Source organism: Protopterus annectens, chromosome 5.part0, assembly GCF_019279795.1.
Source record: "Protopterus annectens isolate FY-2018-M chromosome 5.part0, PAN1.0, whole genome shotgun sequence".
NCBI lineage: Eukaryota > Metazoa > Chordata > Ceratodontiformes > Protopteridae > Protopterus > Protopterus annectens.
In genome coordinates, this window is record NC_056735.1 from 262,360,582 (window position 1) to 262,383,667 (window position 23,086).

General features: G+C 44.6%; 1 protein-coding gene across 2 annotated transcripts in view; it reads left to right on the forward strand.

Moving 5' to 3' along the window:
- The window catches only part of PKNOX1 (PBX/knotted 1 homeobox 1), a 1,629,974-nt gene that overhangs the window by 1,087,345 nt on the left and 519,543 nt on the right, over positions 1 to 23,086 (forward strand). For both annotated transcript variants that reach the window (XM_044072234.1, XM_044072235.1), the window contains exon 9: positions 4,643 to 4,815. In XM_044072234.1, the coding sequence (XP_043928169.1) occupies positions 4,643 to 4,815 (173 nt within the window). The remainder of the gene's footprint in view (positions 1 to 4,642; positions 4,816 to 23,086) is intronic.

The following is a 23,086-nucleotide window of genomic DNA, read 5'->3' on the forward strand; positions in this document are numbered from 1 at the left end:
AAACCAGTGAGCAGAGGCTCAAAAGAAAGTACTTTCTCTTCTCAGTATCAGAGCTATTCAACCAGTTCCAGTAGAGCAGAAGGTACAGGGTTTCTACTCCAGACTGTTCCTGGTGCCCAGAAAAGAGAACTCTTGGCGCCCTGTCCTGGATCTGTCCATTCTCAACACCTTCCTGGTGGTACCAAAATTCAAAATGCTTACACTCCAGCAGCTGCTTCCTATGCTAGCCAAGGACTCCTGGCTGGTCACCCTAGACTTAAATGTAGCTTATCTGCACATCCCCATAAGGGAATCTTGCACTTCCCTTTGGCTTATCTGCTGTGCCCAGGGTATTCACAAAGTTCCTGGCTCCAGCCATTGCATACTGCAGACAGAGAAATATTCAAATTTACCCATACTTGGACGATTGCCTGATTCAGGCGGACAGTCAGGAATTGCTACTTCAGCACCTGACTGTAAAGAGACTCCTAACTTCTCTGGGGTATACCATCAACAAAAAGAAATCACATCTGGCACCCAGCTAAAAGATTGTATTCCTGGGAGCAAGCTTGAACACAACTTCCCAGATGGCATTTCTCACTCCAGAAAAGCAGGTTTATTTGACAAATTACTTCAAACTACTGGCCAGCAAAACCGAGCTGTCTGCAAGAAAAATACTGCAAGCCCTAGGGTTCATGGCCTTATCCATTCTACTAATTCCATACGCAAGACTGAATATGAGGAAACTTCAGTGGTACTTAAAAAGTCTCAGGTGTCAACATTCTCAGGACCTGGAAACACAGATTCCTATCATTCCTTGTCTAAGGACGGAGTTCCTTTGGTGGGCAGGGGCTTGCAACAACCAACAAGGGACTCCCTTTCACTCAACCCCTCGCCGCCCAAACCCTGACAACAGACGCATCAGACTATGCATGGAGGGCTCACATGGCAGGCAAATGCATTCAAGGCAAATGGAGCCCAGGACAAGTTCACCTGCATATCAATCAAAAAGAAATGTTAGCTGTACAGAATGCACTGACATGCTTCAAATACCTTATCCTTCCAGGACAACTCTTAATAAAGACAGGCAACACCACAGTTATGTGGTACATAATCAAGCAGGGGGGAACTCATTCCTACCCACTCTGCAGGTTAGCCATGGCCCTGTGGAACACAGCCTTGAGCAACCAAGTGCACTTGCAAGTTCAATTCCTGCCAGGCAACAAAATTCACTGGTAGATGACTTAAGCAGAGATCTACTGGACCCACAAGAGTGGAAACTGGAACCCAACTCATTCAAACTTCTAATCCACAGGTGGGGGACACCAGAAGTGGACCTATTTGCTTCTCCCCAAAACCATCAATTGAGCAAATTTTGCAGCAGAAATCCCCACAGCCAAGCATGAAAAGTGGATGCCCTATCCTTTACATGGGAAAACCTCTCAATCTATGCCTTTCCCCCTCTGCCCCTCCTCTGAAAAGTACTACTCAAGATCAAACAGGACATTCCAAGGACAATCCTTATTGCACCAGACTGGCCATGCCAGCACTGGTACCCACTCCTACGCAGTCTGACAGCAGTGCTACCCTGGTACCTGCACCAGATCCCTTCTCTGCTGTCAACTCAGCTCATTACAATGCTGAGCCACTCCTCTTCTCTCACCCTCTGATTAAACAGTTCCTGAGAGGAGCTAACAATTTAAGACCCCCAAGGAGAGCTCCCATTCCTACCTGGGACCTTAACTTTGTACTAGCGAAGCTCACGCTTCCCCCTTTTGAGCCTGCTGCTACAACAGAGTTAAAATTTCTCTCTTGGAAAACAGCCTTACTTCTAGCCATCACTTCAGCAAGAAGAGTGTCAGAGTTACAGGCTCTTATGGCTGTGGAATCCTTCATTATTTTCCATGTGGACAGGGTTTCCCTCAGGACTAACCCATCATTTATGTCCAAGGTGGTATCCACTGTGGCTTTATACCAATCCATCCATTTAACAACCTTTTTCCCTAATCCTCAGAATAAAGGGGAAAGAATCCTGCACTCCTTGGACATGCACAGACAGCTCAGCTGAGGTTCTACCTTGACAGGAGTAAGCCTTTCAGAAAAACTGACCAGCTGCTAGTCAGCTTTGCTACAGGGGCAAAGGGTAAGCCCATTTCAAAGCAAACCATTTCCAAATGGATAGCACACTGCATCCATTTCTGCTACAAACACCATGGAAAACCTATCCCACAGGGGATCAAAACTCATTCCACTAGGGCTACCTCAACCTCTACAGCATTTCTCAGGTGAGTCCCTACCAGGGACATCCTGGAAGCTGCATCCTGGAGTTCTGTACACACCGTCACCAAGCATTACCACTTACCTGTCTTTTCTAAATCCAGAGCTGGATTTGCCACAGCAGTCTTGCAAGGCCTGCTAGCCAGCCCTAATACTTCTTGACTGCCTCCACCCTTCCTCAGCTTTGGGAGTCAACCTAAGTGTGATTACTGCAACAGTGAAACACAAAGAACATAGTACAGTTCTGTACACTTACCATAAGTGTAGATGTTCGAGTGTATTCACTGTTGCAGTCCTGGTTACCCTCCCTCCAGCACCCTGACTTCTCTATGCTTTCTACCTTTACTCTTTTTGGCCATATCTTATGGCTATGGTATTTACTTTTTACTGGAGGTGTTCCACACCATGTAATTGCTTCCTATTTTGGGGGCTCCTGACATCTGTGGTAAGAAAAACTGATGTAATGGCGTCAGCTGCATGTTTTGTACCCCCGACGACCTGACGTCATGGAAGAAGCGACAGCATCTGATGCAGAAATCCCAAGAATCTGGTATTCGGGCCGACTGAGGGCTACCTGCAGGCAGATAACCCAAATGTGATGACTGCAATAGTGAATACACTCGGACATCTACATTTATGGTAAGTGTACACAACTGTACTTTCTTTGTGATGTGTTATCCTGGTGCTGTATTGTAGTTGAGTGGAGAACGAGTATGGTTTAGGTGCTGAAACGAACTACTGTCTGACAAGTCCAGTACACAGATGTACAAATTTAGACATGAGTTTGGCTGTCTGAAAAGACAGTGTAGCATCTTGGTATGTGTCACTGCTAAGATGTACAGTAAGGTGCACACTACTGTGGTCTTGTAGAATGCATATGGTTAGTTGCCTTATGTAGTCCAGAGAGAGTGATGGGCTTTTTATGTCACTAGATGTTGGGAATGTTATGTCAGGCTGCTAGAAGGGGTCCATGTACTCTTTCAGGTTTTCAGAATAAATTCATATGCAGCTGACAGTTAGTGACTATAACTCAAAAGAAATGAAGGATCTTCCATCCCTGAATCTTTTTTTCCCTTCCACAGTTGTGCTGTCTACATGACTAACCTTTCTTAATTGGAAATGCACCAAACACACCAGGACGTGAAATCAAATCATTGTTTACTTTGCTGGCACAAGTGCATTTCTTAAGCAGCAACCTAGCAACACTAGTTAAGTGACTTGCTGAGAATACAGAAATGGAGACTAAGGGAATTAAACACGGGTGCAAGGGGGAAGCTCATTTACATCTTGTAGTATTAATCTTATGTGCTAAGCTGCCAGCCAGGTTGGATCATGTTCTGCAAAAGCAGCAACTACCTTTGCCGATCAACTCCCCACTCACCATTCCCCCCCAGATGTGTTGATTCAGAACATGTGTAAGACAACCCAGTGGTTACTAGTGTACATATGCTGCAAACTGGATTAGTCATCCAAACTCAGAATAGGGTAGAGCAGGGTGGTTTTTGAAAGTATTCTCTCATAACATTCATTTTTATTTTGATCCAAGTGCCACAAGCGCCTTTTGATTAATTCCCATGTTTATTAACTACTGCAATTGTCTTTGCAGTGGATGTATGGCATAGTTAGTAAAGCACACCTCATAGCTTTAAATATTCAAGAGAGAGTTTTGCTGCAGGTAGCACTTTACACCTCACCTTACTTTACTTGTAGTAGTGTTGTTTCTTTGGGATTTGTAAAAATGCTAATGTTGCATTTCTCATGTTTTCTTTATTTCTTTCGTTCACTGTGGTATCAGTTTTCTCACAGAACTTTTTCAGCCTTCTGAATAGTCGTTTGTCTAGCTAGTATGAAGTACTGGAGACATATGCTATCCCACTTTCACTCCTGATGTAAGGAGATGTTAACAATGCCATAACCAAAAGGTAGATCATTTTGATGCTACTGGGTAAAAGATGCCATAAGATACAGTGCTGACACTAGTGTGTGGCACCTGTTTCAAGTCTTTCTCTAAGGTTTAATACTGTGGTAAATGTGATAAGTACTTTTCTCCATAAGTTTCAGTTAAGAGCAGTTGGCACAGAGGATTACACCTGTGAGCTGTTACTGAGGCTGTTACTTGATCCAGAGTTTGATTTCCTCAGCTTCCATTTGTCTAACTGTGTGACTCTAAGCAAGTGACTTAACCAAACAGTTCTCTTGGGCTGAGCCTGGAAAAGGTCTGCGTGTATCAGTGCTCTAACACAATTAAGATATGCACACATACATACAAATAAATATGTCTATAAATAAATAGGTAAATAAAAGCTTGTTTTATTGAATCTGTAGTAAAATCTATTCAGAAAACAAACTGTTGGATTCAGCTACCTTTATTACCTAACTGTTGTAGGTTTATTAATGCACGGAGACGAATTCTTCAGCCTATGCTGGATTCTAGCTGTTCTGAAACCCCAAAAGCAAAGAAGAAGACAGTCCAGAACAGACCTGTGCAGAGGTTTTGGCCTGATTCAATCGCATCAGGAGTACCACAGCATCAAGCCAATGAAATTACTATGGCAGAAGGTGAGGAATATGCTCAGAAATGCTGAATGTTAATATATGATTTGTTTTGATAGTTTGGTGAATGTAGTTTATGGGGTTCTGCTTTTGTTGATCAATACAAAGTGTAGCAAAAATGACTAATCAACACCAGCATTTTAGCAGTGTGTTTTAAATGACTGCATGATTTATCAGAAGTACTTGGATGATTTTCATATACTACATATTTTCGTCATTTAAATATTTATCCTTCCATCCTCAACCCCTTTTTTCCATTTTGCTCATGGGGTGGGAGTGTCAGTTCAACAGTGACAGCCATCTCGAGCCAAGGTTTACACTGCAGGGTGGCTAGAATGAAAGATAATGTGGGAGCCAGTCTGTCCCATCCACCATTACATATTGCTGTGTAAAGTAGGTTTTGATAAATTGGTGTCTTTGAATCTCATTGTCAGTTAAAACTCTGCTGAAATGACAGTCTCAGGCAGACTCACTTCAGGAGACTTCTTAACACTTGCATAACAATTTTAATGGGGAATGTTTTTTTATGTCCTTCTATTCCCATGTTGCAGTATTCTGACTGTGGGATCCTCTGCCTCAGGCAACCTGAATGTCAGCTTGTATGCAAAAGCTTAAGCCTGTTTGCTGCTAGTGCACACGCAGGGCCATAAACCAGGGGCCTTAAATGTGATGTCTGCACGCACAGACCTCAGAACCTTTCTGCCGCAGTCAAACATCAGATGGATCATTCCGCTCTGTTGTCTTCAAGACATCTAAAGATAAGTACCCCATTGGGGAAAACTTTTATTTTGCTTTAGCTTAGGTTGTTGCTTGATTTCTTAGCCAATGTCCACAGAGAAGTGGAAATGTAGGTGCGGATGTCAAATCCCGCACAAAGATTCCCACAAACTCTATGTATTCTGCTTAGGGCAGGAACACAATCACACCTCCTGTAACATCTGCCAGTCGTGTGTACCAAAAACTCTCTGTAGTCGTCTGGCAGCCCTGAATCTGTACCTCGAGAACCAGAGGTTTAAAACGATTAGCGCTATGGATGGATCCAGAGTAGGCCGTTGAGGCGGAACCGCCTAAAAAGAAGGCCAAAGTTTCAAGGCCTACCACTTCTGCCCCTCCTTCGTCAGACGCCCCGCCAACCACTGGTTTAGGGATGTCCGCTGGAACTGGCATCTTCGGTTGCTACCCTCGAGGAAGCCGCTTCCGAAGCACTGGTAGGCATGTCCTCAGAGGTTATTCTGACGTGAGGTTGAGGGGGAACCTGGCTCTACCGGATGCCCTTCCACAGTCCAGAAATCCAAAACCTCACCCGTAAGCCACATGCCTGAAACTAATCCCTCCATATCAGCAAAATCAAGTCCTCTGAAGAGAAAATAGAAGACTAAACTCTTGTCTCCTTACTCTGAGGAGCAACCAGACTGGCACTCCTTTTCCCAGTCCTTGCTGCAGGCTTTTATGGCTCTTAGGCCTTCAGCACCCACAACTGCCACTTTGCCAGTCCTCAGCCCCAGGCCAGCCTCTGCTGTCTGCTTCCCTTCTACCCACTCCCAGGAAGCAGATTCCTCTTTTGATGAGTCGGCCACCTACACCTCTCAAATAGCTTCCGCTTTGGACTACTACTCCCCAGATTAGAACTCCCTGGAGGGAGACCCCCCCGGGACATTACTTTTGGGGAAACAATCACTAAAATATGGGAATACTTTAAGTGGGATGCTGCTCAAATGACTGAAGTCCAAAAAAGGTGTTTTGAGTTACTACGGGTGGAATTACCCTCCCCCTCGGCTATCCCTTCTGTGATCCCAGCCTACCTGAATGCCTTTACATCAACTTCTAAGGCTCCAGAATTACAACCACCAGCTCCCAAGAGACCTGACTACTTTTATAAGGTCCCTGATGAGCACAATTTCCCTATAACTTTCTTCTCCATGACCCTTCTTCAGAGTTTGGGATTCACCCTCAACCTTGCAAAGTCATCACTCTCTAACTCAGGACAAAATTTTCCTAGGCTGCAGAATCAGGACCGACTTGATGAAGGCCTTCCTCCCTCAGGACAAGGTCTCCTCCCTAGTCATCCACTTCCAGGACCTTCTCAAAGTCAACCACCTGTCGGCCAGAAACTTCATGCGCTTCCTGGGTCTCATGGCCACCACAATTCCTATGCTGCCCCTGGCCAGGCTACACATGAGGAAGTTACAGTGGTACCCAAAGAACATCTGATCACAACACAGCTGCCCCTGGACTTTCAGGTACCATTCCTACCATGCCTAAAAACAGAACTGAGGTGGTAGATCCAGCAGGTGCAATTAAACCCAGGCCTACCCCTGCAAACCCCCATGCCAGTACAATGCTTGCACAGGGATGCTTCCGATCTAGGCTGGGAAGCAACTATAAATGGCCTTAAATTGCAGGCCCTATGGGAGTCCTACCTCCAGAAAAAGCACATCAACATAAGGGAGATGACTGCAGTCCACCTAGCCCTACAGGCCTTTCTCCCTCTCATGCAACCTGGACCCCTACAAATCTTCACAGACAACACAACTGTGATGTGGTACATCAACAAACAGGGAGGGACCAGGTCTTACCTGCTCTGCAGGCTAACAATGCAGGTATGGGAATTAGCCTCTCAGAACAACATATCACTGCAGACAGTTTGTATTCCATCCTAGGACAACCATCAGGTGGAGGTCCTCAGCAGATCATTCTCTCTGCATTATGAATGGATGTTAGACATTGTCCACCAGTAGGGCACAACTCAAAACGATCTATTTGCCTCCCGCAGAGCAATTAAAACTTTTCTGTGCCAGGGATCCCTCCCCACAAGCTTGGAGAGTGGACGCCTTCACCATCTCTTGGAAGGGAATGTTCCTGTATGCCTTCCCTCTCTTCCTACTCATTCAAAAAGTCTTCCTAAAATTCTGGAGGAACAAGCCAAAAATTTTGCTGGTGACTCCATATTGGCCAAGGTAACATTTGTGTTCCCCCTTCTTCAAACTCTTGCCAAGGGCAATCATCACAAGTTGCCTTACAAGGTGGACCTGCTCATACAACAGAAATGATCTCTGATTCACCCACACCTAGAGATTCTCTGCTTGACCCTCTGGGTGATAAACTTTGATCCCTTTCAAGCACAGCTACACTGAGGATGTGCTGTCTATCCTGCAGAAGGCCAGTTAACCCAATACCAAGAGGTCATATGTTTCCAAATGGAAAAGGTTCTCCAAATCGTGTCTCCAAAGGCATAGGGACCCCTACCAAGCAGATGTTACTCTAGTCTTAGCCTATATCTGTGAGCTCATACAGTGAAGGTCCACTTATCTGCTATTTCTGTCTGCTTACCTATGGACCACCCCTACTGTCAAGATTGGATGTCATACTTTTCTTAAAAAAGGGGATGTTCATTGTGTTTCACTGTTGCAGTCATTACTCTTGGGTTATCCTGCTGGCAGGCTACCCGCGGTCGTCCAGAATTCCAAAGTCTAGGTCTGGCGTCAGTTGCTGTCGCCTCTTCCCTGACGTCAGTGCGCCAGGGGTATAAAAGATGCAGCTGATGCCATTTTCTTCAGTCTTTCTTGCCGCGCAGTGCCCGAAGCAAAAGCAGTTCGCAAGTGCCGGTCGGCCGACTCCTAAGATTTTCACAGATGAATTTCAGATCCGAAGTCTTCATTAAAGCTAAGTACCCCGTTGGGGAAACTTTTTTCTTGCTCCAGACCGATGTCAGAAAAAGTTAACAATTGTATTTCTTGTGGGAAGCAAATACCTCATAAGGATTATCATTCTTACTGTATTCCTTGCCTAGGCCCTGATCATAACGTTGCTAGCTGTTGGTTTTGTGCTAGATTCAACAAACGCACTATTAAGCGTCGGTTTGATTTTGCTTATCAATTGCATAATGCCGTTGGAACAGCCGACGACTGGAGTTTCTAAAAAACGCAAGGAAAAAGAGAAGGACAGGCATCCGAGATCCAAAACCGACGATGTGGCTCCCGCTAAGCCAGTCACCAGTTCGCCGGTTCTCAGTGAGGCGCTTTCACAACCCCTGACACCCGCTACCTCAGAGCCACAGGCCGCTGACGACTCCCACGTGGAGCCAGCTAGGCCTCTGGATACTCAAGGTATTGGACACTCGGAAATCATTCCCTCAGTTGGGTCCGGAGCCACTGGGCAGGCATCAGCTTCTGAGGGTGTTTTCAGACCTACACAGTTATATGTAAAGTCTACTTCAGCTTCAAAAGCAAAGACTACAGCAGCTTTAAAGACAAAGAAACAAGTACAGCATTCTCCAGGACAGGCTTCCATGCCTAAAAAACAGATGCTCAAAATGGCCGAAGACCTTATTACATTGATCAGGGGTTCCGATCCCACTCCTATCAAAAGGCCTAGGCAAGAGACAGACTGTGATTCTTCAGATCAGGTTTCCATTTCCTCTGACTCCTCTTCTGTACAGGAATACTCTCTTCCTCCCTATGAGGATTCTGATGCTGAAGAATCCATTCCTTCAGCCTCTCCTCCTGAGGATTTTTCTTTTGGGGAAACCCTGCATGCCATGAGGGAGCACTTCCACTGGGAGAGCCAAGACTACTCAGAATCAAAGAAAAGGCTCAGATGTTTTCTTTTACTTCCTCAGCACAGGCCTCTTGCTACCCCCCTGTGCTAGACATTGCAGATGATGTATTTTCAGAGTCTGGCCTTTCTCCAGACTCCTTACCCCCAGCTCCTGTTAAACCAGACAGATATTACAGGGTTCCTGATTCACATACATTTCTTTATAAAAACCCTGCTGCTGACCCAGAAACTATTTCTCAGGGTCCCAAGGGGGTTAAGGCCGCTACTGCAAAAAACCCTGTCCCTTCTGACAGGGATTCAAGGGCACTAGACAGATGGGGATAAAAGGTTTACACTTCTGCTACTTTGGCTGTGAGGGCTTTAAATTGTCAATTTCATATGATTAAATATCAGCAATACTTTATGTCACTGTTAAAATAGAAAATGTTGATTAACTCTGATTATACAGAAAATAAGGAAATACAGGATTTATTGCATGCAACTGAACAAGTGGGAAAGCATACATTGCAATGTGGTTTTGACTCTCTGGAGGCCTCCTGCAGGGCCGCAGTTACGGGTTCTGTCATTAGAAGGCATGCTTGGTTAAAGGAACAACATTTGCCTGATCATGTTAAAGCAAAATTATTTGATGCTCCATTACAGCATGATACTTTATTTGGTGTTAAAGCAGAGAAGGTTTTGAAGAAAATGGAGAACAAAGCGAAATCTTTGCAAACAGTAAAGGATTTCTTACAGGTGCAGTCACCAAAATTTAGCAGGAACAGGCCTACAAAGAATTGGTCCTTTCCAGTGTCGGACAGGCCACAAAGAGGCAGATACAGACGTCCCAGAGGCAGATCCCAGCCCCAGGGCTCATACAGGCCTAAACAGTGGGGCGCTTCTACCTCCAACAGTGGAGAAGACAAAGCACAGCCATACAGGAAACAGTCCCAATGACTTGCTTCTGCCAGCACCAAGCACTTATATTCTTGCAGCCCCCTTAGGGGGAAAACTAGCACTTTTCTCTCAAAATTGGTGCATGATCACCCAGGACAAATGGGTATTGAATATAGTGTCCCAGAGCTACAGGTTCCACTTTCACACCCTGCCACAGGCAAAAGTTATGCCAAACCTGCCACACAATCAATGGGCAGAGGCACAAAAACAAGTTTCGTCCCTTATGCAAATGAGGGCCATTCAGCAAGTACCACAGCAAGAGCAGGGACAAGGATTTTACTCAAGACTTTTCTTGGTTCCCAGAAAGGACAAAACCTGGAGACCAATACTGGACCTGTCTTTTCTGAACACATTCCTGGACGTTCCAAAATTCAAAATGTTAACTCTGCAGCAGCTTCTGCCCATGCTGGGCAAGAAGGCTGGGCTTGTAACTTTGGTCTTAAAAGAGGCATACCTGCATATACCAATCAGACAGTCTTGCAGAAGATACCTCAGATTCATAGCTGGCTCAATGCACTACCAATTCTCTGCACTGCCCTTTGGCTTATCTACTGCGCCCAGGGTCTTCACAAAATGCCTGGCACCAGTAATTGCAATTTGCAGACAAAGAGGAATTCAAATTTATCCTTACTTGGACGACTGCCTTATACAAGCAGAGAACAAGGACACTCTACTAAAGCATCTGGTGTTCGTAATAAGATTATTAATTTGCCTAGGGTACACAGTAAACAAAAAGAAATCAAAACTAATACCCTCTCAAGAGATAATATTCTTGGGTTCAAGCTTAAATACACATGCCCAGATGGCTTATCTCACGCCAGACAAACAAAGGTAACTAACTTCTTACTTCAAAATGTTGGCAACAAAGACTCAGTTATCTGCAAGAAAAATTCTGCAGGCTTTGGGCTTCATGGCATCCTGCATTCTATTAATTCCATATGCCAGACTGCATATGAGGAAACTTCAGTGGTACCTAAAAGGTGTCTGGACTCAACATTGTCAAAGCCTGGAAGCATTAATTACCCTCATTCCTTGCCTGCAACAGGAGTTTCGATGGTGGGCTCAGGCCTGTCACCTCAACAAGGGACAGCCATTCACTCTACCCACAGCCAGGCAGTCAATAACAACAGATGCATCAGATTATGCCTGGGGAGCACACATGGCAGTAAAATGTATTCAGGGCACATGGCCCACAAGCCAAATGCATCTACATATCAATCAAAAAGAGATGCTAGCTGTTCAGAATGCCCTGACAGCTTTCAAGGATCTACTCCATCCAGGACAACTACTAAGGACGGACAATACTACAGTCATGTGGTACATAAATAAGCAGGGAGGCACACATTCCTATCCCCTCTGCAGACAAACCATGACTTTGTGGAACACAGCATTGACTTATCAAGTACACCTGCAAGCACAATTCGTGCCAGGAAAGGACAATACTCTGGCAGACAAACTAAGCAGAAACCTTATGGATCCCCACGAGTGGAAACTGGATCCACAAGTCTTCAGCATGATAACAAAGGAATGGGGATGCCCAGACATAGATCTATTTGCCTCCCCTCACAACTGCCAACTACAGAAATTCTGCACAAGGACTTATCACAAGCAAGCGTGGAAAGTGGATGCTCTGTCATTCAGCTGGAAAAGTCTAACAGTATATGCCTTTCCTCCTCTGCCTCTCCTCCCCAAGGTACTCTTAAAGTTCAGACAAGAGAAGCCAAGAATGATTCTGATTGCCCCAGACTGGCCACGCCAGCACTGGTACCCAATCCTAAAAAACTTGTCTCAAGGCCCAGCCTGGACATTGCCTCTAATCCCTCACTTACTGACCCAGCGAAACAATCAGATTCTGCACAGCCAACTCAGGACCCTAAATCTGGCAGCATGGTGGATAATGTAACCATTCAAAGCACACCTCTCTCTAAAACAGTGATGGATGTTATTTTGGAGGCCAGGAGGCCCAGTTCCAGAAAATCTTATGCAGACAAATGGAAAAGATTCTGTGCTTGGAACCAAGCACAAGGAATTGACACATCTGTACCAAATATTCCTCAGATTTTACAATGCCTAACTGAGATGCTGGACAAAGGCCTATCCTTTTCATCAATTAAAATTCATGCCTCAGCCATTCCAGCTCATTACAGTACGGAACCTCCTATTTTTTCCCATCCATTGCTAAGACAGTACCTCAGAGGGGCCAAAAACATAAGACCTCCAAGGAGAGCCCCAATACCTGCATGGGACCTTAATTATGTCTTGGAAAAACTCACACTGCCGCCTTTTGAGCCAGCCAATACAGCTGATATAAAGTTTTTATCTTGGAAAACAGCTCTACTCCTAGCAATAACCTCTGCAAGATGAGTTTCGGAGTTACAGGCACTCATGGCTGTGGAACCTTTCATCATTTTCCACCCAGACAAGGTTTCTCTAAGAACGAACCCAACATTTATGCCTAATGTAGTGTCCAGTGTGGTCCTTAAACAAACCATTCATTTGCCTACCTTTTATCCAAACCCACAGAATAAGGGTGAGAGACTTCTGCATTCCTTGGACATGCACAGACAACTCCGCTTCTACTTGGACAGAACTAAAGCTTTCAGAAAAACTGAGCAACTTTTAGTGGCATATGCTGCAGGATCTCAAGGAAAGCCTATCTCAAAATAGACTATTTCAAAATGGATAGGCCACTGCATTAGTTTCTGCTACTCACAACATGGCAAATCAGTGCCCAATGGCATTAGGCCTCATTCTACCAGGGCAGCAGCCACTTCAGCAGCCTTTCTCAGAGGAGTACCAACCAAAGACATTTTAGAGGCTGCAACTTGGAGTTCAGTGCACACTTTTACAAAGCACTACCATTTACCTCTCTACTCTAAATCCAGAGCAGGCTTCGCCACTGCAGTTTTGCAAGGCCTTATAGCCTCTCCTAATCCTATTTAGGTCCAGCCACCCAGCCTTAGCTTTGGGATTCAACCCAAGAGTAATGACTGCAACAGTGAAACACGATGAACATAGTACAGTTGTGTATCTACCATAAATGTAGATGTTCGAGTGTATTCACTGTTGCAGTCCAGGTTACCCACCTTCCATCCCCCTTTTTTTTGCTGGGAATTACCTATACTTCTCTATCTTATACAACCTATGTGGTGTATTTGCTTGTAGATGAAGGAAATGTTTATTTTACTGCATGCATAATTATTGGCATACTATCTTTAGCCTATTTTGGGGGCACCTGACATCTGGGGCAAGAAAAACTGAAGAAAATGGCGTCTGCTGCATCTTTTATACCCCTGGTGCACTGACGTCAGGGAAGAGGCGACAGCAGCCGACGCCGGACCTAGACTTTGGAATTCTGGCTGACCGCGGGTAGCCTGCCAGCAGGATAACCCAAGAGTAATGACTGCAACAGTGAATGCACTCGAACATCTGCATTTATGGTAGGTACACAACTGTACTTTCTCCACATTAGGCCACCAAAGAAACCTATTCCTCCACCTTGGGACCTAAACTATGTGCTAACAAAACTAACTATTGCTCCCTTTGAACCAGCTGGCTCTGTTTCTCTGCAAATGTGCACATGGACAACAGTCCTACTAGTAGCCCTTACCTCAGCCAGAAGTATTTCAGAATTACAAGCACTAATGGCATCCCCACCCTACACTATCTTCCACAGAGATAGGGTGACCCTGCACACCAACTCCTCCTTCATGGCGAAAGTGGTCAGTCAGTCAGTCTCTTCACCTACTCACCTTCTTTCCTTCACCAAAGAATGACAGTGAGCGAATACTTCACTCCCTTCATATCCACAGGCAACTAAGGATGTTCTTCGTGTTTCACTGTTGCAGTAATCACTTTTGGGTTATCTGCCTGCAGGTAACCCTCAGCCGGCCTGAATACCAGAGTCTTCGGATTTCTGTGTCGGATGCTGTCGCTTCTTCCTTGACGTCAGGCCGTCAGGGGTATAAAACATGCAGCCGACGCCATTACATCAGTCTTTCTTGCCGTGCGGTGTCCGAAGCAGAAGCAGTTCGCAAGTGCTGGTAGGCCGACTCCTGAAATTTTTGTTTTCGGGTTTCAGACCCGAAGTCTTCAGAAAAGCTAAGTACCCCATTAGGGATCCTTTTTCTTGCTCTAACCGATGTCAGTAAAAGTTAACAATTGTCTTACCCGTGGAAAGCAAATACCTCATAGAGATTTTCATTCTTACTGCATCCTCTGCTTAGGCCCAGACCACAATGTCCCTCATTGTCGGTTTTATGCCTTATTCAACACGCAAACTATCCATCGTCAGGCTATTTCTGCAGCTAATCATTTTCGTACTTGTTTTGCGTACTCCGAAATGGCTTCGTCAAGCCATCCGACTACTGATCTTCCAAAAAAATGTAAGGATAAAGACAGAGACAGACCACATATGTCCAAAACTTCTGCCGATGCTTCCGTTAAGCTAGTCGCCTGTCCGCCGGTACTCAGTGAGGTGCTTTCGCAGCCCCTGATACCCACTACTTCTGATTCGCAGGCCTCTACTTAGACCCATTCGGAGTCCGGTATGCCGCGAGATGCTTCTTCAACTATGGAACCTGCAGATTTCTCTACCTGGGATGGGTCCAGGGCCGCTGTGCAGGCACCGGCTTCTGAGGGTGTATTCAGGCCTATAGACATTCATATTAAACCTACGCCATAGTTTTCATCCAGGCCTAAAACTCGCACCACGCCTAGAAAACCAACGACCAAACCGCAGGTCCAGGCCCATATGCCTGAAAAACAAATGGTTAGAATGGCTGAAGACCTCATTAGCTTGATTAGAGGAAGCCAGCCTTCCCCCTCTAAGAGACCTAGAACTGAGTTTCTTTCTGATTCTTCTGATCAGGAATCTGATTTTTCTGCTCCTTCTGATTACCAGGATTTGCCCTTATCTACTTACGAGGATTCTGATGCAGAGGATTCCATTCCCTCTGCTTCCCCTGCAGAAGATTTTTCTTTCGGTGAAACCTTGCACACATTGGGAAACCAGGAATACTCTGACTCCAAAAAAGAGGCTTAGGGAATTCTTACTCCTACCTCAACACAGGCCTTTAGCTATCTCTCCTGTTCTGGACATTATAGATGATGCTTTCTTGGAATCTAGTCTTTCCCCAGACACTTTACCTCCAACTCCCAGAAAACCTGACAGGTATTACAGAGTACCTGACTCTCACAAGTTCCTCTTCAAGAATCCATCTGCAGATCCAGAGACCATTTCCCAAGGACCAAAAGGCATTAAGGCTACTGCTGCCAAAAATCCTACCTCCTTCTGATAGAGATTCTAGAGCTTTAGACAGATGGGGTAAGAAGGTATACACTTCTGCTACTTTGGCCATCAGGGCTTTAAATTGCCAGTTTCATATGTTAAAGTATCAGCAGCATGTTATGGGGCTAATTACACAGAAAATGATGTTGATTCCTGACTGTACTGAACAAGAATTACAGGATTTAATGCATTCTGCAGAACAAGTTGGTAAACATACTTTGCAATGTGGTTTTGACGCTTTAGAAGCATCTTGCAGAGCTGCTGTCACTGAGTCTGTACATAAGGCACACTTGGCTTAAGGAACAAAACTTGCCAGATCATGTAAAAACTAAATTACTGGATGCTCCCTTAAACCAATACCGCCTTTTTGGCAGCAAAGCAGAAGAAGTCCTCAAAAGGATGGAGGAAAAAGCTAAATCTATGCAAACTGTTAAAGATTTCCTACAAGTACAGCCTCCCAGATTCAGTAGGCATTGGCCTTCTAAGAACTGGTCCTTTCCAGTCCCTTCTAGGTCTTTTCAGTCCAAACCCAGGAACAGCAGACCACCTAGGCTACAGTCTCAGGCTTCGCACAAACCTAAGCAGTGGGGGGCTCCCACTTCCAAAGAAGGGAGTAGTAAGCCACCTCCCTACAGAAAAATGGCACAATGACTTAACCTTAACCCTTCCAAGCCCTGCTCTACTACCTGCTCCCTTAGGAGGAAAGCTCGCCCTGCATGCAAAAAACTGGAAACTCATTACCCAGGACAATTGGGTTTTGAACATAGTTTCCCAGGGATACAGATTCCACTTCCACACCCTACCAACACCAAATGGTTGGCCAGACCTACCCCCAAATCAATGGGCGGAGGCCCAACAGCAGGTTCTCTCTCTCCTCAATATCAGAGCTATTCAGCCTGTCCCAGCAAAACAAAGGGGACAAGACTTTTATTCAAGACTTTTTCTGGTACCCAGAAAAGACAACTCCTGGCATCCTATCCTGGACCTCTCTATTCTCAACACCTTTCTGGTAGTTCCAAAATTCAAAATGCTAATTCTGCAACAGCTTCTTCCCATGCTAGCCAACGATGCCTGGCTGGCAACCCTAGACTTAAAGAGCTTACCTGCACATCCCTATAAGGGAATCTTGCAGGAGATACCTACACTTCAAGGCAGACTCCATGCACTATCAGTTCTCTGCACTTCCCTTTGGCTTATCTACTGTGCCTAGGGTATTCACAAAGTGCCTAGCTCCACCCATTGCATTTTGCAGGCAGAGAAATATTCAAATTTACCCATATTTGGATGATTGTCTGATTCAGGCAGAAAGCCAGGACTTGCTATTACAACACCTGGCATTCGTAAAGAAACTTCTAACCTCACTGAGGTACACCATCAACAAAAAGAAATCTCACCTAGTACCCTGTCAACAGATTGTATTCCTGGGAGCACGCTTGAACGCAACTTCCCAGATGGCATTCCTCACTCCAGAGAAACAAGTTTACTTGACAACCTACTTCAAACTATTGGCCACAAAACCCCAGCTATCTACAAGGCAAATACTGCAAGCCCTGGGGTTCATGGTCTCTTGCATTTTACTAATTCCATATGCAAGACTGCATATGAGGAAACTCCAGTGGTGTCTAAAAAACCTATGGTGTCAACATTCTCAGGACCTGGAAACGATTTCTATCATTCCTTGTATCTAGACAGAGTTATTTTGGTGGGCAGAGGCCTGCTACCACAACAAGGGACTCCCTTTCACTCTACCCCCTGCTGCCCAAACCCTAACAACTGATGCATCAGACTATGCATGGTGGGCTCACATGTCAGGGCAGTGCATTCAGGGCAAATGGAACCCGAGACAGATGCACCTACATATCAATCAAATAGAAATGTTAGCTGTACAGAATGCTCTGACAGCCTTCAAAGACCATATTCTTCCAGGACAACTATTGGTAAAGACAGACAACACCACAGTTATGTGGCACATAAGCAAGCAGGGGGGAACCCACTCGTAACCTCTCTGCAGACTAGCCATGGCTCTGTGGAACACAGCCTTGAGCTGCCATGTACACCTACAAGCTCATTTCCTGACAGGCATACTAGATTCACTGTCAGACGACTTAAGCAGAAATCTCATGGACCCACACGAGTGGAAACTAGATGCCAAGATATTCAACCTCTTGAGGAACAAATGGGGAACTCCAGAGATAGACCTGTTTGCCTCCCGTCAGAACTTCCAATTGAACAAATTCTGCACAAGAACTCCCCACGGCCAAGCTTGGAAAATGGATGCCCTGTCCTTTACCTGGGAAAGCCTCTCAGTTTATGCCTTTCCCCCTCTGCCTCTCCTCTCAAAGGTTCTACTAAAGATCAAACAGGACAAGCCAAGGACATTACTGCTTGCACCAGACTGGCCACAACAGCACTGGTACCCCCTCTTGCACAGTATGGCACTACTACAACCATGGCACCTACCTCAGACCCCTTCCCTGCTGTCCCAGCAGGCGGGCCAGATACTGCACCCACATCTTCAAACCGTGAACCTTGCAGCCTGGCTAATTCCTTGAGCTCTTTCTTAGCATCCCTCAGTAAGCAGGTACTGGATGTCATTCTGGAGGCAAGGTGGCCCAGTACTAGAAAATCCTATACTGAAAAGTGGAAAAGATACTTTTTTCTGGAGCCTGGCTCAGGGGATGGGCACACTGGTGCCCAGCTTACCTCAGATTCTATGGTACTTAACAGAAATGCTCCACAGGGGCCTATCCTTCTCATCAATTAAAATTCATGCCTCTGCCATTTCAGCACATTATAATACAGAGCCACCCCTTTTTTCTCACCCCTTGCTAAAGCAATTCCTTAGAGGGGCCAAAAATGTAAGACCCCCCCAGGAGAACTTCCACTGCAGCCTGGGACCTTAACTTTATATTGGAAAAGCTCACTCTTCTCCCCTTTGAACCAGAGGCTACAGCTGAGTTGAAATTCCTTTCTTGGAAAACACTTTTCCTTCTAGCCATCACTTCAGCAAGAAGAGAGTCTGAATTACAGGCCCTCATGGCAGTGGAACCCTTATTTGTCTTCCATGTGGACAGGGTTTCCCTCAGGACTAACCCTTCTTTTATGACCAAGGTGGTGTCTTCTGTGGCCCTAAATCAGTCCATTAATTTGCCTACTTTTTTCCTAAATCCACAAAGCAAAGAGGAACGAATACTGCACTCTCTGGATGTGCACAGACAACTTAGATTCTATTTGGACAGGACTAAGCCTACCAGAAAATCTGAGCAGCTGCTAGTTAGCTTTGCTGCAGGGGCAGAGGTGAAGGCCATTTCAAAGCAAACCATTTCTAAATGGATATCCCATTGCATTCATTTCTGCTACAAGCACCATGGAAAACCTACCCCACAGGGGATAAGATCACATTCCACCAGGGCTGCATCTACCTCTGCGGCATTTCTCAGAGGGGTCCCTACCAGAGATATCCTAAAAGCTGCTACCTGGAGCTTTGTACATACCTTCACCAAGCATTACCACTTGCCTATCTTTTCTAAATCTAGAGCTGGATTTGCCACTGCAGTCTTGCAGGGATTAATAGCTGGCCGTAATGCTCTTTAACTGCCCTCCCCCCCTTAGCTTTGGGAATCAATCCAAAAGTGATAACTGCAACAGTGAAACATGAAGAACATAGTACAGTTGTGTACACTTACCATAAATGTAGATGTTCGAGTGTATTCACTGTTGCAGTCCTGGTTACCCTCCCTCCAGCCCCCTGACTTCTCTTGGCTCCACCTCTCCTTATGGTTGGTATGCCTATTTTTTCTTGTGTATTTGCTTTTTGATGGGGGTTTTACTATACCATTTAATTGCTTCCTGTTATGGGGGCACCTAACATCTGGGCAAGAAAAACTGATGTAATGACATCGGCTGCATGTTTTATACCCCTGACAACCTGACGTCAAGGAAGAAGGGACAGCATCTGATGCAGAAATCCGAAGACTCTGGTATTCAGGCCGGCTGAGGGCTACCTGCAGGCAGATAACCCAAAAGTGATGACTGCAACAGTGAATATACTCAAACATTTACATTTATGGTAAGCTTAGACAAGTGTACTTTCTATTTGGACAAAAAACAAAAAGTGTCAGAAACTCCAACCAGCTTTTTATGTCCTTCCACCCCAGGGCCCTGGGCAAGACGGTGTCCAAACAAACTATTTCCTGCTGGATAAGGAAAATTGTCACCTTCTGCTACTCCCACCACCTAAAACAATTACCTCATGGGGTCAGGGCACACACTGCAAGAGCTGTAGCCTCCTCCTCAAGGGCCTGGACACAACTACCAGTCTTGAGGCAGCCACATGGTCCTCAGTGCATACCTTCACTAAACATTACAAATTGGACCATATCTCCAGAGCCAGAGCAGGATTTGCAAGGGCAGTCCTGCAGGGCTTCCTGTAAACTGCTATTTCTTCCACCACGCTTCCTCCTCCTTAAGCTGTGGTACTCTCCCACAGTCAAAATACTGCAGCATGGGAATAGAAGGACATAGAATAGTTGTGTAAAATCTTACCATAACCACATATGTTCTATTCCATGTTGCAGTGTTCCTTTTCTCCTGCCTATCCCCCTACATTACATTTAACCTGTCTAGAGGACATCACTTGGCACCACTTAGACTATTGTCTGACTGGGCAGTCACTTCTGAGGTCTGTGCATGCAGACGTCACATTTAAGGCCCTTGGTTTATGGCCCTGCGTGTGATGTCCCATGCACTAGCAGCAACCAGGCTTAAGCTTTTGCATAGGAGCCGACGTTCAGGTCGCCTGAGGCAGAGGATCCCACAGTCAAAATACTGCAATATGGAAGAGAAGGACTTCTGTGGTTATGGTAAGATTTTGTACAACTATTCTTTCTTTTCTATGAAGTCGCGGTGGTACAGCGGTAGCGTTGTTACCTCATAGCAAGAGGTTCTCCTGTTCGATTCATGGCTGGAGTGCCTTCTGTGTGGAGTCTGCATGTCCTCCCCGTGGTCGAGTGGCCTCTAAAAGGCATGCATGAATATGCGTGCCTTCGCTGAATGTTGGGCATCAGGCTGGCAACTCAGCACCATAAAAAATCTACTGCCAATCTTTAGCGGACCGGAGTTCTGCTGTGGCGACCCGTAACCGGGAAAAGACAAACAATTCTTTCTTTTCTATACAATGGTGTGTTTCTTTCCTTACTAGTAGTCGCTAATAAGTAAACTGGATCCCTGTTGTGTATGCTCTGTTAAAGGATTTTTAGGCAGTTGTTTGTGTATGTAAAGTTTGCTAACTGTGTACTTGTTAAGAAAGTGTAACCTCCTTGGTCTGCTGTATTGCAATGATATCACTGAACACTGGCCAAAACTCCCCAGTCCTAAAGCTTTCTTCTTCAAGTTGTTTGGACTTTATGTAAGTGGCTGATGGATTTGTGCATACTTCATTAAGATCCTCTTCAACAATTTGAAGCAGTTACTAATTTATTTTGTTAATTTGTTACGTTTTATGGGTAAGTGTAACTATTTTCCAGCCATTGCAGGACAAAATTGACTAGATTGTTTTTAATTTATGTATGTTTACCCACTCCAGCCTCAGTACTTACCACATTCACTCCTTGGACATAGCTGTATTTCAGTTCAGGCGAGACACTGTTTTTTTGAATTGTTTATTTATTCAGTTAAGAAAAATAAGGAAATAAGAAAGCTCACTTGTGTTCATGTCAGTGTAATTGTTAAGATCCTTGCATCAGCCTGTGCAGTTTAAAGTTGTGGGTAGTTTGAACTTTGATTGTATTGCATAGTTCTTACTCTACATGTGCTGTACTTTTTTGTGCAAACATTACTTTCAGGTCTAAAAATTTCTGGACATGATTTGTACTGCTATTAGGTCCTTTTATAACAGTGTCCAGATTGTGATTATTTTTGACTCTACACCCCTTAACAGATGCTTTTTAAAACTGGACTTGCTAAGCTGCATTTGTTGTTGAGGGACATTCCTACCAGTAAAGTGCAAACCCATGCTTTCACAACATTTATGAATTGTTCAGATGATACTGGTTACTACTTTTGTGCATAAGGTCACGCAGTTAGTATTTTTACTAGCTGTACCTAAAACTTAACTGGTTAAAAAGCTAAATCTTGTGTTGTTTGTTTTTGATTGAAGGTTGATTGTTGCCAATTCATACAACAGAAAACAGGATGCACAGAATCCGCTTAAAAAGTGGGCATTCCTTTCATTCTTCAGTCATACCCACTCCCTATTTCTGAAAAGCAAAATGATTTGTAAAGGGCAAAAAGGTGGATAGCTACCAATATTTTCCCTTAGACAGTCTAACATTTGTCCCTGATCTGCATGCTGTACTGAAGGGGCTTTTAGACATTTATATAAAAAAAGTTATTAGTATTACCAGTATTTATAAGGCAGATGAGGTCCAGTAGGGCAGGATCTTTTATAGCCCGGAAGGCAAACCAGAGTTCAGCATGAAAGAACCAGTAAGAGAGAAAAAATGTCAGAGTGGTTTTAGTGTCTCCACGTGGCTAAAGGAATTTAGTCATTTGATTCTTTTTTTTTTTAAGCTGGAAAACTTTTTATCTTTCTTAGTTGGGCAAGATGTTTGGAGTGGTACATTTCAGTTGGTGCATTGTATTCTATGACTGTCTTGATGAGGGGAAGAATAGAGGGGGTTATTGACATCCTTAGATCTGAAGACTATACTCTTGGTAGTTAATTAGAAAAGGTAGAAGGATTGCCTGTCTATATTGATACATGATGACTAAAGGATAGATAGATAGTTCATTATCAGTGAAGGCACCTAGGTCTGTACAGACTGTATCTCTGTTAAGTGGGTGTATATTTGTGTGATAATCTGCAAGATTGTTTCGCGAAGGCACCTGTACTGTATTTTTTGGCATTCGTCTTAAAGGCCATGGTTGGTGCATCAGGTGTTCTGGCAAGCTCCTTTTGGAGAATATGAACATCCATGTTGGAGTCAGTAACAACACCTAGTTTGCAGTTATAGACAAACTTAGTTAACCATAGACTTTCTGGCATCTGCTTTTACATCAGAGAAGTAGATACTGAAGTGGAGGGGATCCAGGACAGAGCCCTGAAGGATACATGTAGTGACATACCTTTTAGATGAGAAGGTACTCACTTGCCCTGTGTACATCCAGTGGGTGACATAGAGGTTTATGTTTGGACTAGCGAGTTTGTCAATAATACTAGCATGGAGTATTGTTTGAAGGCCTGTATGACTCCAGATTCTCACACATCTGGTCAGACCAAACATTTGGTTGGGACACCCAAGAAAAGAGAACCAAGAATAATTTTATTTGTGAAGATCCAAGATGTCTATTGACAGAATAGCCTTTGTCAGTGTCATCTATTACATTTTCAAAGAAATTAATCAGATTACAGAGACATGATCTGCTTTTCATAAAACCAAATTGATTAGGGTCTAGGCTTTGTAGTTCACTGGTTTTATAGTTTAAGAAGTTGCC